Raw genomic sequence first — 14,650 nt, forward strand, 5'->3', positions numbered from 1 at the left:
AGCAAAACATTCAAAGCTGGTCTTAGAAATCATATCGAAAATGCCTCTCCACATAACTTTGTAAGTCTAAGTGCTTTGAAAATACGATTCTTGGTCTCATGACTAGTTTGATAGATGATGTGCAAACATTTCACCGTCCTCTCAGCTACTGACTAGACAGTGGAAACAATTATGCTGTTTCCTGGCAATTTTTGGCTAGGCATCTCATACATGGAGTCATGATGGACTGAAAGCAAATTTTACACTATAGTCCTGTAATAAGTCCCTGCAGAGCGACTGTGCACATCTAGTAGTGCTGTAGAAATGAGAAGTAGTAGTAGTGACTATCATGTAAACTGTGTAAATTGTGTGCACAATTCTGCTGTAACAGATTAAAAGAAGGAATCAAAACAAGAATTATTTAGCATCTTTCTAAGCCATCGTAGCGAATATTGTGTTTAGAAAACAAATTTCTCTTTACTTACAGCAGCAAGCATGAATGGAATAAGCTGATTCTGACACACCATTGGCCAGTAACTGTGTGCAAGGTGAGATTTTCTGTCTTAAAAAACCCAAAACTGTTCAGTTATAGAAGTTAAGCTGATTTATAAAGTTATCCTCAGAGTGTCGTGCCCTCAGGGAATACCTGTTACAGTTAAGCAGTTTTAATTTATTTAACTCCCATATTTCTCTGAGTGTTTGCTTTAATCCATTTCAGATGAATAACAATCCCTGTAAGGATCCTCCAACATTCTGGACATTACATGGACTGTGGTAAGAATTGCAATTCGAATAGGTGTGACTTTTGTTTTCAAAAGTGCTTACAAATTGCTAACTGAGGAGCTTTTTAAAAATGTTATTTATGTATTTATTTATTTATTTTTACTAAAGCGTAGCATGTGTTAAATACTTATGAAGCCCATTTTATACCTATGGGCTTCTTAGCATTTAGCGCATGCTAAGCTTTAGTAAAAGGGCCCCTGAAGCTTTTAAGAAAGCAATTTCCATACTTCTCTTATAACCACAAAGTTGGCAGGTACTTTTGGGCCCTCCCTAAACACACCCTCTTGCTATTTGGACTTACTGCAGTGTAGGATGACCAAATTCTGCTTTTTCAAAATTTAGGACGTCCAACAGCGATAATCGAATGTGAAGAAACGTCCAAGTCAAAAAAAGAAGGTTGTCCTTCTGTGATGTTAGACCTATTTCAGTCACATCCAGGATATAAAAAGGTGCCCTGGTTGAGTAGCTGACCACTGGAGGTATTGACACAACCCCTTCTTAATCCCCCAGTGGTTCCCTGACAACATCAGGTTTTGTGGATATTCTGAATAGAGCAGCAAGCAGGTCTGAAGGGTAGGCTGGTGGTCAGTGCAGTGGGCTGTCAACTAGGGGACCTAGGTTCAAGTCCCACTCCAACTCTTTTTTTTACCTTTAAATTTTGAGCCCTCCAGAAAGAGAGATTCCTACTGTACCTAAATATTAAAGACACCTGCAAGCCTGAGGGCTATGGACCTGAGTACCCTGGATTAAATTCTACTGCACTGACTGCTAGGCTGCCCCTCTTCTTTGCAGGGACATCTGTGTGGCCATTTTTTTGGTATTCATAATTTGGATGTTTCCTTTTGGAAAAGGGTTGTTTTAGACGTCCTCACATATTTTCAGACAGGAAACCCCAACATTTTACCTGTTCAAAAGTGACTGCAAGAAGGGACTTTTTTTTTGACGTTATGAGCAGGACATCCCAATGTTGACTTGGAGGCATCACTGCCAGTCAGGTTTTCAGGATATCCACAATGAATATTCATAAGAGAGATTTGCATGCAGTGGAGGCAGTGCATGCAAATCTCTCTCATGAATATTCATTGTGTATATTCTGAAAACCAGACTGGTCTCCAGGACCAGATTTTGGAACCACTGTCCTTAATCATTTTGATTGCTCTTCTTTGTACCTTTGCTAATTCCGCTATATCTTTTTTGAGATGTGGTATTCAGAAGTGCACACAGTACTCAAAGTGAGATGCACCATGGAGCAGTACAGAGGTATTATAACATTCTTAGGGCCCTGTTTACTAAGCTGCATTATAGGTGCGTTAACATTTTTAATGCATGCCGTGTATGCGCCTACAATATTCTTATAGGCGCCTACACAGTTAACGCGCTCGCTAATTGTAGGTGCGTTAAAAACACTAATGCACCTTAGTAAACAGGGCCGTGAGTTTTATTTTCTATTCCTTTCCTAGTAATTCCTAACATTCTGTTTACTTTTTTGGCTGCCGCCACACACTGAGCAAAAGATTTCAATGTGTGTGGAACTTAGCATCATGTAGCTATGATTTGAGTTATTCTTTCCAATGTGTATCACTTTGCACTTGTTCATATTCAATTTCATCTGCCATTTGGATGCCCAATCTTCCAGCCTCCCAAGGATCTCCTAAACTTCCTTGCGGTCTGCATGCAATTTTGTATCATCTGCAAATTTAATCACCTTACTCTAGAGACTTGCACGGGAATGGGGTTTGCCGGAATCCCGCGGGATTCCCAGAGGGATGGAAGCAGTTCTGCGGGGATCCCGTGGGGATGGAAGCAGTTCCTGCAGGGTTCCCATGGAAGTGTATGCTGCACTTGCGCCAGCCTCTCACCTACCAAGTACCAAGTTCCTCCTCCTTGCTTTAACAGCACAGATGCAGAAAGTCTCCATTAAGAAGGTGGTAGAAATACAAATGGTGATGAAATTCAAAAAGGCATGGGATAAACATAGAGGATCTCTAATTAGAAAATGGAAGTTATAAAAAAAAAACTAAACTTAAATGGCTGAATGTGTGTGGATGTGTCGAGTGACACTTAGATGGCAACTCTGGCTGTGATGAATTAGGGTCGATACCGGGAGACCTGTTTGGTCTGTGTCTCATATATGGCAATCTGGTTTAAGATGAGCTGGAAAGGGCTTAGACAGCCCTTAGTGGTTGGAACATGAGGACAGTGCTGGACAGACTTTTACAGTCTGTGTCCAGCAAATGAGAAGATAAGCAGGCTGGAGTGGACTTTGTGGGCAACTCCAGCAGTTGGAACATAAAAGGGCCAGGCGGACTTCTGTGGTCTATGTCCCAGAAACGCCACAGAAAGACCATAATCAAGTATATAATATCACATTCATTGTTGATTTAATCATGAATTGATAATGATTGTCTGTTGGGCAGACTGGATGGACCGTTCTGGTTTTTATCTGCTGTCATTTACTATGTTACTATTAATCCTCTCTGCTCCCGGGCTGCTGCGCAGACTTCAGCTCTGACATAGGCACGAGCATCAGGTGTCTCCTGACCTACTGGCAAGTGCCATTTGGCGATCCCTTAGCACACAGTGCCAGTGAATCAGAGAAGTCTTACATAGGCGCACCAGAGTGTTCCAACTTCCGTTCCTTCCTTGCCTGCAGTGCTGTGGCTCAAACCCAGAGACAGAGAGCAGACAGGAAATTTTTTTTTTAATGTACCATTAAATTCTTGTGGGGACGGGCGTGGATGGGTTAGAATCCCCACGGGGACGGGCAGGGATGGGTTGGATTCCAGCGGGGATGGGTTGGATTTCTGTCCCTGTGCAATTCTCTACCTCACTCACCATGCCCACTTACAGATCATTTATAAATGTCTAAAAAAGCACCAGTCCCAGTACAGATCCCTGGGGCTATCCACCTTTGTCCATTGAGAGAATTGGCATTTAACCTATGTTTTCTGACTTTTAACCAGTTCCTAATCCACAACAGAACATTTCCTCCTATTCCATAGCTTTTTTAATTTTCTCAGTCTTTCATGAGGGACTTGTTAAAAGCTTTCTGAAAATCTAGATACATTACATCAACTGACTCACCTTTATCCACATGTTTATTCAGACCTTCAACCCCCCCCCCCCCCCCAACATTTGGGGCCCCTTTTACTAAGCCACATAGGCATCCATGCGCGCCAAATTGGAGTTACCGCATGGCCCTTGCGGTAATTTCAATTTTGGCGCACGTCTGCAAAATATATATATATATATATTTTTTGGTGTGTGTCCGGGCATTTGACGCGCGTAGGTCATTACCGGCCAGATTCTTTACCTCTAGGTGTATGGCTGTCGTTAAGGTCTCAGACCCAAAATGGACGTGCAGCAATTTTGATTTTACCACGTCCATTTTCGGCCCCCCCCAAAAGAGAACTTTTTTACAGGCATGCTAAGAAATGGGTCAGCGCATGCCCAAAACCCGCGCCTACACTACTGCAAGCCATTTTTCAGCACGCCTTTGTAAAAGGACCCCTTAACAAATTAGTAAGTCAACATTTCCGTTGGCTGAATCCATGTTGACTGTGTCCCATTAAACCATGTATGTCTGTGTTACAAACTATTGTAAAGAACAAAATTTCTACCCTTTTTAAAAATTTTCATTACATTGGCCACCTTCCAATCTTTGGACGCCATGGCCAGGTTACAGATCACTAATAGATCGGCATTTTAATTTTGAGTTCTTTCAGTATCCTGGGGTATATACCATCTAGTCTAGGTGATTTACTGCTCTTCCAAGTTCACTGAGATTTGTTTCCGTTCCTCCGTGTCATCACCCTTGAAAGCAGAGGAAGATCTCTTGAAGATACAGAAGATCTCTTTTACAATCTCTTCAGTAAAGACCGAAGCAAAGAATTAATTTAATCTCTCCGCTATTGCTTTGCCTCCCTGAGTGCCCCTTTTCACTCACCACCCTTTCCATGAAGATGTATTTCCTCAGGTTACTTCTGAGTCTGTCTCCTTTCACCTTTATCCTATGCCCCCTCATTCCAGAGCTTCCTTTCAATTGAAAGACTCGCTTTCTGTGCATTTGTGCTGCATGGGTATCTCCCCTCTCCCGCCTTTCTTCCAAAGTATATATATTGTGCTAGATTCTATAAATGGTGCTGAAAATTTTAAGTGCTATTCTATAAAAGATCTGTGTTCTTTATTGAAAAGCCCTAAGTGCATAAACGACACCTAACTTTAGGCGCTGGCAATTATGCCTGTTGAAAGCAGGTGTAAATGCCAGCGCCTAAGTTAGGCACCGATTAAGTCTATTCTGTAAATTCTGGGAATGCCCCCTGAAACGCCCCTGTCCATGCCCCTTGAAATTACGCGCTATAGGAATTCCATGCACAATGTTATAGAATATGATATATGCATAAGTACCAATTAACGCCAATAATTGGTTGTAAGCAGTCAATTATTGGCGCTAACGGGCTCAAGTAATCAATTAAGTTGCACGCACAAATTAGCTATGCGCGCTGATTTGTGCACACAATTTTAGTCGCCATATATAGAATCCGGGGGATTGAGATCTTTGCCCCCATATGCTTTATATTGAAGACCACTGACCATTAGTAGCTGCCCTCTGGACTGACTCAATCCTATTTATATCTTTTTGAAGGTGCTGTCTCCAGAATTGTACACAATATTCTAAATGGGGTCTCACCAGAGTCTTATAAAGAGGCATCATCACCTCCTTTTTCCTACTGGCCATTCCTCTCCCTATGCACCCAAGCACTCTAGCTTTCGCTGTCAACGTTTCTACCTGTTTGACCATCTTAAGATGGTTACATATGACCACACCCAAATCCTGCTCCTCTTTTGTGCACAAAAGAGCTTCATCCCCTAAACTGTACCATTCCCTAGAGTTTTTGCAGCCTAAATGCATGACCTTGCAATTTTTAGCATTAAATCTGGGCAGCCAAATTCCAGACTATTCCTCAAGCTTCACTAGGTCCTTTCTCATGTTATGCACACCATCAGGGGTGTCTACCCTATTGTTTTGCAACTAACTTGCCAGTGCTTATGCTGCTTCCTGTTATCTTCATTCAGATCCTTTTTCCATTTTTTGGAAGATATTCTTTTGGCTCTGATAATCTCTTTCACCTCTCCTTTTAATCATGCCAGCTGTTCATTGGCCACCTTTCTACCTTTTTTAATTCGTGGAGTGAGTCTGATCTGGGCTTCCACAATGGTATTTTTAAACATCTTGGAACGTTAAATGCCACCACAGTATACTTCCTTAGAGGTGCATTTCTGGAAGAACACCCAAGTCATAATTGGGATGTCCTGCTCATAACGTCCAAAAAAAAGTCCATCTCGCAGCCAGTTTCACATAGGAAAAACATTGGGGTTTCATGTTAGGACATTTTTAGGTTGAAAACGTTCAAAATGAAACATCCAAAATATGAATGTAAAAAAGCAGGCACAAAAACATCTGTCTGGTATAATTTGTTCAAAAATGGCCTCACAAGCATCCCTGCAGAGTAGAGGGGCAGCCTAGTGGTCAGGACAGTGGACTTTAAACCCAGGTACTAATCCCACCGTGTTTCCTTTATATGTTATTGTGAACCCTCCAGGAACAGATAAAAACCTACTGTACCTAAAGGTACGCCATTGTTTATTTATTTAAAATTATTTATCAACCACTCTATCCAATCACCCTAGGTGGTATACGACACAAGAATGTATATAATCATTAGCATTGAGACAGTACATAAAAAAATAAAAAACTCAGCAAGTACTATCAAACAGGGAGCAGACCCCTATATCGCGACTCCAAATGCTTGAAAGAATGATTTCAGTGACTACCTGAATTGCACAATGGATGACACCGCTCACAATTTCACTTGCAAAGTATTCCAAATCGAGATTCCAGCAATTTGAAGCATTGTAGATCGATTAACCTCAAGCCAGATGCACCTAAATGAAGAGATATCTAATAAGCACTTCTCAGTAGAACTCAAATTTCGAGAAGGCTGATAAAAGCTAAAATAAGAAACCAGTGAGGGAGAAGCATCAGCCTTCAAGGCTGTAATAGCCATTATGCTTGCAGGTGTCTTATAAATTCAGTTACAATAGGTATTTCTGTGTTCCAGGAGTGCTCACATATTTGTACAGAAATAAGTGTTAAAGTGGGAGTTACACCTGGGTTCTGTTGTTCAAAGTCCACTGCACTGAGCACTGGACTTTTTCTAACACTTGCTTGCTGCTCTGTTAGGAATAGCCATAATACCTGAAACTGGCATACAACCTGGTATCCACTGTCACTTTTCACATCTTAGTGGGGGTGGGTGGGGGTCAGTAACCACTGGGAGCCTTCATTCCTCCAGTAAGCTGTCCAATCAGGGCACCTTTTTGTGCTCTGGATGTGTTTCAAACAGGTCTAGATAAAGACATCCTCCTTTTTACCTTTGATGCTTCTTCACGTTCCATTACTGCTGTAAGACTTCCTAATTTTGGGCCCACCTAAACACACACCTCTAACATGCCCCCTTGTTATTTTGATGAACTGCAGTTTAAATGTCCAAATTCTGCTTTTCAGAAATTACAATTTGGACATTTTCAGCAAATGGATGCGTTTTTGACCATTGTGAGATGTCCATTAGTTGTCGTCCTTCCACCAGGTCTCTGATATTCCTGTTAAAATTCTCTTTTCATTTACTGCTATATATTCTAACATCCCCATTTTATTTGTTATTTGTATTTTTTATTTAGCTATCTAAGAGTTGACAGGGGTAATTTGCAATCTTCACTCCGATCTTTCTTTAAGGGTTCCTAGCTTGCTTTTGCCATTGTTGCAACCTCTCTATCAGGATGCCCTAACTTCTCTTTTTGATAATATCCTTCAAAGATACCTCACGCCAAACCACACGCTCATGAGTGATTGCCTGCTTTCACACTTGTTCTAATTTAGAAGCTGCTCTATCTCTTTTTTGAAATACCACTGTTTGCTGGTGAATTTCTTTTGAGCTTCCTTTGTCCATTACAGTTCCAGCCACACTTGTGGATGCTGCTTGAATTTTGGATTTCACCAGAATGAAAGTAAGAAAGGGTATGGGGATGGGACTTTATATTCCATCTTTCTGTGGTTACAATTAAAGCAGTTTACGTATTATATATGGGTACTTATTTTGTACCTGGGGCAATGGAGAGTTATGTGCAGTGGTGTGCTGGAGCCGGCCCGCACCATCTCGCAAGAGCCGGTTGTTAATATTTTAAAGATCTTGCAAGCCGGTTGTTCAGCACGGCGAGACGGCTCTGGTAAACGAGGTAAGCATGGCAGGAAGGCGCCACAAGCCATGCTTACCCCGTTTACCTCACCTCCCACCACTGCCCTTGTTTGCCTGCGCCACCCAGCGATTCTCATCTCTCCCCTGATTACCTCCGTCGAAGCGGCCACGTCATTGAAAGCCCTGCCTGTCTCTAGCTTTCCCTTCAAGTTCGTTCCCTCAGAGTCCTGCCCTCGCGGAAAGAGGAAATGGCATCAGAAGGCGGGACTCTGAGGGAACAAACTTACGAAGAAAGGCTAGAGACGGGCAGGGCTTTCAATGACGTGGCCGCTTCGACGGAGGTAATCAGGGGAGAGTTGAGAATCGCTGGGTGGTGCAGGCAAACGAGGGCAGTGGTGGGAGGTGAGGTAAACGGGGTAAGCATGGCTTATGGTGCCCTCCTGCCATGCTTACCTCGTTTACCAGAGCCGTCTCGCTGTGCTGAACAACCGGCTTGCAAGATCTTTAAAAAATTAACAACCGGCTCTTGCGAGCTGGTGCGAGCTGGCTCCAGCACACCACTGCACATAACCCTCCATTGCCCCAGGTACAAAATAAGTACCCGTATATAATACGTAAACTGCTTTAATTGTAACCACAGAAAGGTGGAATATAAAGTCCCATCCCCATACCCTTTCTTACTTTCATTCTGGTGAAATCCAAAATTCAAGCAGCATCCACAAGTGTGGCTGGAACTGTAATGGACAAAGGAGGCCCAAAAGAAATTCACCAGCAAACAGTGCTGAGAGAGTTCCTAGTTCCCAGTGACAAATAATGTCTGGGTTTCCACCTGATGTTTAAAGAGTAATTGACCTTCTGAACTCTTCTTAATCCAAGAGCAAGTAATTCATGTGGCATATTGAAACCCTATAAACAAAACCAGTTTCTGGGTTGGCAGTCATGCCTTCCTGGCCAGTGACTACCCAAGGTCATCCTGAATGTTCTACAGAATATCCTTTGCTCAAAGTACTTCTGCAACTAGCTCCACTTCTTGTTAGACTGAAAGGGGTATAGCCTGGAATAGTTGGGAGCATACCGCAAACATCCTTTTGAAGACTCTGCTGGCCCAGTTCCATGAAGGTCACCCGGACAAACAAGGTCCTAAGGATCCATAGAAAATGGGGTTTTCTGTAAGTTTTACCAAGATTCAAACCTTTGATGCTATGCACTAAAGGCTGGAGACTTGTGGCTGAGCCACAGAGGCCACCTAGCTACAACCCAAGTTTATGGAAACATGGTAGAAAGAAATGTCCACACCCTGGAGTTGCTCATAGGACCAGCAAGAGGTTTGTCTAGTCAGTGATCATATATATGGAGAGCCAGGCAAATATACCCTTGATGGTATAACATTTCTCGATGGATCTTCCCTGTGTTTTACTGCTGCCAAGTTCCTCTCTATTGCTTAATAGAGATTTCTGCTCTCCTGCTTCATGCCTGGCTCCTGGGCTACACCTGCGCTTCTCCACCTTGACTACAGCATAGCCATTCCACCTATACATGCCCAGAGGAGATCCTGACAAAGTATTATTTTGTAAAGTGATTGTTCCCAATCTATGTGCCACCTGTTTATTATAGAGTCTATTGGAAGGCTGTCAAGCCATAATATTAATAGTTTTGGTTGGGGAAGCAATGGGGTTTCTACTAATTTAACCTAATTATTTGCTTTGACTTTTGTCTATTCTCAGTCTGTTCTACACAGCCTGGGCACTAATAACTTCAAGAATCAGAAGGACACACTAGATTTGTTTCTTAAGTTTATTTCATACTAGAGAGCTGCACGGCTTCCGTCCCCGCGGGATTCCCGCGGAACCCGCGGGATTCCCGTGGGGACGGAGGCAGTTCCTGCGGGGTTCCCGCGGGGATGGAAGCAGTTCTGCGGGGTTCCCGTGGGGACGGAGGCAGTTCCTGCGGGGTTCCCGCGGGGTTGGAACCAGTTCTGTGGGCTTCCCGTGGAAGTGTAAGCTGCACCTGCACCAGCCTCTCATCTACCGAATACCAATTTATTTGAGTACTGTCTCCTCCTCCTCCTTCTCTTCTTCCTTGCTTTACTAGCATAAATGTGGAAAGTCTTCCATTAAGGAGGTGGTAGAGTCACAAATGATGACGGAATTCAAAAAGGCGTGCTAACCTTAAATGGCTGCATGTGTGTGGATATTTCAAGTGACAGATGGCGACTCTGGCTGTGATGAACTAGAGCTGATACCTGGCAGACTTGTATGGTCTGTGTCTCATACATGGCAATCTGGTGTAGGATGGGCTGGAAAGGGCTTAGACAGCAACTTCAGTGGCTGGAACATGAAGACAGTGCTGGACAGACTTTTATGGTCTGTGTCCCACAAATGAGAACATGAATAGGCTGGAGTGGGCTTCGATGGCAACTCCAGCAGTTGGAACATAAGGTTGGGGCCAGATAGACTTCTGTGGTCTTTGTTCCAGAAACACGAAAGAAAGACCATAATCAAGTATATAATATCACACTCGTTGATTTAATGATGAATTGATCATGAGTGTGACTATTGGGCAGAGTGGATGGACCGTTCAGGTCTATTTGCTGTCACTTACTATGTTACTATTAATCCTCTTTGCTCCCAGGCTGGTGCACAGACCTCAGCTCTGACACAGGCACGAGAATCAGTTGTCACCTGACCTACTGGTGTGTGCATGTGGCGACCTCTCAGCACACACTGCCAGTGAATCAGAGACAAATCTTACATGTGCGCACCAGAGTGTTCCAAGTTCCAACTTCCGTTCCTTCCTTGCCTACAGTGCTGTGGCTCAAATCCAGAGAGAGACTGAGGGAGCTGACTGGAACTTTCTTTTATGTACTATTAAATTCTTACGGGGATGGGTGGGGATGGGCTAAATTCTTGCGGGGACGGGTGGGGACGGGTTAAATTCTTGCGGGGACGGGTGGGGACGGGTTGGGATGTTTTAAATTTTTGCGGGGATGGGTGGGGATGGGTAAGATTCCAGTGGGGATGGGTGGGGACGGGTAAGATTCCAGCAGGGACGGGCGGGGATGGGTAAGATTTCTGTCCCCGTGCAACTCTCTATTTCATACTTACCAAAGGCAAGCTTAACATAGGAAGACATCACAGTACATCTAGTATGCAGGCATTCAGAGGTGAGGAGAGCAGCACTTCGTGACACATGGCATGTGCCTTCACAGGTTACTACTGGCTTCTCCGAGGCACTGGTTAGGTAGCAGACCTGTTATACTTTTTTTGGTCCCATAGATCCCTATGAGCCACCTGCAATTTCATCATAATTGGCACATACATCCAATTATGACCAAGTCTCAACTTTCTTATCTGTCATCCAATTATGACCAAGTTTCAACTACTACTACTACTTAACATTTCTAGAGCGCTACTAGGGTTACGCAGCGCTGTACAGATTAACAAAAAGGACAGTCCCTACTCCAAGGAGCTTACAATCTAATGGACAAAATGTCAAGTTGGGGCAGTCTAGTTTCAACCTTAGTAAGTTTTCTTATCTCCAAGCTTCGCTCATCCTTAAATGTAATTTTTCTGCACCTGGCCCAATTATTTTTTATAGTTTCTCAGCATGCCTATGTCCAGCTGTACACAATCCTTGCCAACTTTGTAACTCTGCCAAGCTTCATTAACTTAATCAGAATGTCACATTTCTTCAGTGAAGTATCAGGACTGAGAGATGCTATGATTTTACAGGCCTAGTTTGCTTAGAAAGCCTGAACCTGTTTTTCACTGCATTCAATTCGTGACAATTATTTACACACCGAATATATGTTTTTCCTATATCTTTGCGCATGTTACAAAAAACTCAGGTTCAGCAAGCCTTTTGTAAATTATGCTGCTAATGTCACAACTTGGACATCCTTTTCCAACTTGGACGATTTATACAAAATTGGGCTTCATATGTGCATCTTGATATTAGGTTAAACTAGAAGGGTGTTAAAATCACAATAATAGTCCTCAACTGAATATGCAAACTAGTTTATCCATTGAAAACTTTGAGAAGAACCATACTTTGGTAGATAAATATTAAATCAGCAGGACGTTAATCTGGGCTAACCTCACTCACATGGCTACCCACCAGCCTGTAGACTCCAAAATGTGAAAGGTTATTTGAGTATCATTCCCCTCTATGAGAGCGAATTGCCAACCCACTGTTTTTCCCCAAAGTAGGGACACATGCACATTTTTTTTTACTCAATGCCTTTGAAGTTTAGAAACTCTGGAATTTGTTGCCAGAGAATGTGGTAAAAGCAGTTAGCTTAGCAGAGTTTCAAAAAGCTGTGGAGAAATTCCTAAAAGAAAAGTCTATAAGGCGTTATTAAGATAGGCTTGGAAAACTCCACTGCTTATTTCTGGGATAAGCAGCATAAAATATGTTTTACTCCTTTGGGATCTTGTCAAGTACATGTGACCTGGATCGGCCACTGTTGGAAACAGGATACTGGGCTTGATGGACCTTTGGTCTGTCCCAATGTGGCAATACTTATGTACTTATGCTCTTAATAGATCTGCATTTTGATTACAGTTTTAATCATGTTTAATCACACAAAGGCTTGTTATTTTCTTTTTCACTGTAGCTCCTTGTGACTCTGGGCAAGTCCCTTAACCCTCCGTTGCCTAGAGTCACGAGGAGCTGCAATAGGGGGCAGGGGGGAAAACCCATACCTTTAATTGCTTGATTAATCATGATTACAAATTTTAATTGAAAGCAGACCTAAAAAAAATTAAAGAATAAAAAGTAATGAAAATATAAGAAATACAAATTGAAAATTACAAATTAAAGAATCTAAAACATCATGTAGAATAGCCTTACAGTTTTCAGAGCCTACTTCAGGAAAGCAAGCCTAGCTCTTAAGCTTAGTGACTCTTTGTAAGAAAAACAGCCTTCCTGAAGGATTTTAAAAAATAAGATAAGAATGTTCTTTCATCTGATAAAAGTGGTTCAGGTGCTTGACCTTCCATGTAAATTTAAGAGCAGATATACAGTCATCAAAGAGCAGATCTAGAAAAATAGTATTCTTTAGTTATTATACTAAAGTATGAGCCAAGAGACCAACACTCCCGAACTCAGAGGACATGTCCAGTATCAGAGCTGCAATTTATCTTAAGAGCCAGATATACTGAAAGGTTTGTTTTTTTTGCCATTGTTACATCTTTACAAAAAAATGTGAAACCAAGCAATGGTGAAACAAGCCGCAACACAGTGATAGCATCATGGGTCATGAGATGAGAGTGAAACCTGCTAGGCAGTTGCAAAATATCTATCATCATAATAGAACACAGTTAGGGGGAAGGGGGAAACATCTACTTTATCTCTGTGAATAAGCATGCCAGTAACTTGTAAACAGCCTTTAACTACATTGTTTGGTATTATAAAGCTTTTGCAATCTGACAGAATCAGAGATCCATACCCACACATATGGGTGCATGTGTGCCTGCATGTATACCCGTTAGTTAACTAGGAGATAACCTCACTCACATGGCTAGCTTCCTGCCTTCAGAATCTGAAATGTGTACATACTGACACTGTATCATATTATTGCTATAACTGTAATTTAATGTGCCTATTTCCAACTTTATCTTGCTGTTCTAATTGTATATTACACTGGCATTTGGTCATTTTACTATTGTTTTAGTGAAACAGTGTGAGTTGTCTGTGTCAAGCTTTCTCCTGTTGTATACTGCCTTGGGTGAATCTCTCCTGTGGAGGTAACAGAGTCAAGAACTGTATCTGAATTCAATAAAGCATGAGACAAGCCCAGAGGACCTCTTAAGGGGGAGAAATGGATAGTAGATTAATAGCTGATATGGATGTGCAGACTGAATAGGCCATATGGAGGGGCATTTTTGAAAGCGACGTCCAAGTTGCGATTTGGACGTCCTTGCAAAACAGCGAAATCCAGGGGCAGGGAAACCCGTATTTTCAAAACAAGATGGATGTCCATCTTTCATTTCAACAATACCGCCAGGGACGTCCAAATCCTTAAATTTTGTCGTCCTTAGACATGGACGTTTCTGACTTACAGCGATTTTCGAAACCAAGGACATCCTTGACAAAAACAGCCAAATGCAAGCCATTTGGTCGTGGGAGGAGCCAGCATTTGTAATGCACTGGTCCCCCTGACATGCCAGGACAGCAACCGGGCACCCTAGGGGGCACTGCAGTGGACTTCATAAATTGCTCCCAGGAACATAGCTCCCTTACCTTGTGTGCTGAGCCCCCCAAAACCCACTACCCACAACTGTACACCACTACCATAGCCCTTACGGGTGAAGGGGGGCACCTAGATGTGGGTACAGTGGGTTTGTGGTGGGTTTTGGAGGGCTTGGTGTTTCGTCCACAAACATAACAGGTGGGGGGGGGATGGGTCCACCTGTCTGAAGTGTACTGCAGTACCCACTAAAACTGCTCTAGGGACCTGCATGCGCTGTCATGGACCTGAGTATGACATCTGAGGCTGGCACGACATATTTTTAAAGATTTTTTTGAGGGTGGGAGGGGGTTAGTGACCACTGGGGGTGTAACGGGAGGTAATCCTTGTTTCTCTCCGGTGGTCATCTGGTCATTTTGGGCACCTTTTTGTGCCTTAGTCA

General features: G+C 42.8%; 1 protein-coding gene across 2 annotated transcripts in view; it reads left to right on the forward strand.

The window, feature by feature from the left end:
* Positions 1 to 14,650, forward strand: part of LOC115465727 (ribonuclease T2-like) — a 100,165-nt gene that overhangs the window by 49,932 nt on the left and 35,583 nt on the right. For both annotated transcript variants that reach the window (XM_030196421.1, XM_030196420.1), the window contains 2 exons: positions 467 to 527; positions 698 to 753. In XM_030196421.1, coding sequence (XP_030052281.1) covers positions 467 to 527; positions 698 to 753 — 117 coding nt within the window. The remainder of the gene's footprint in view (positions 1 to 466; positions 528 to 697; positions 754 to 14,650) is intronic.

This window comes from Microcaecilia unicolor, chromosome 3 (assembly GCF_901765095.1).
Source record: "Microcaecilia unicolor chromosome 3, aMicUni1.1, whole genome shotgun sequence".
Lineage (NCBI taxonomy): Eukaryota > Metazoa > Chordata > Amphibia > Gymnophiona > Siphonopidae > Microcaecilia > Microcaecilia unicolor.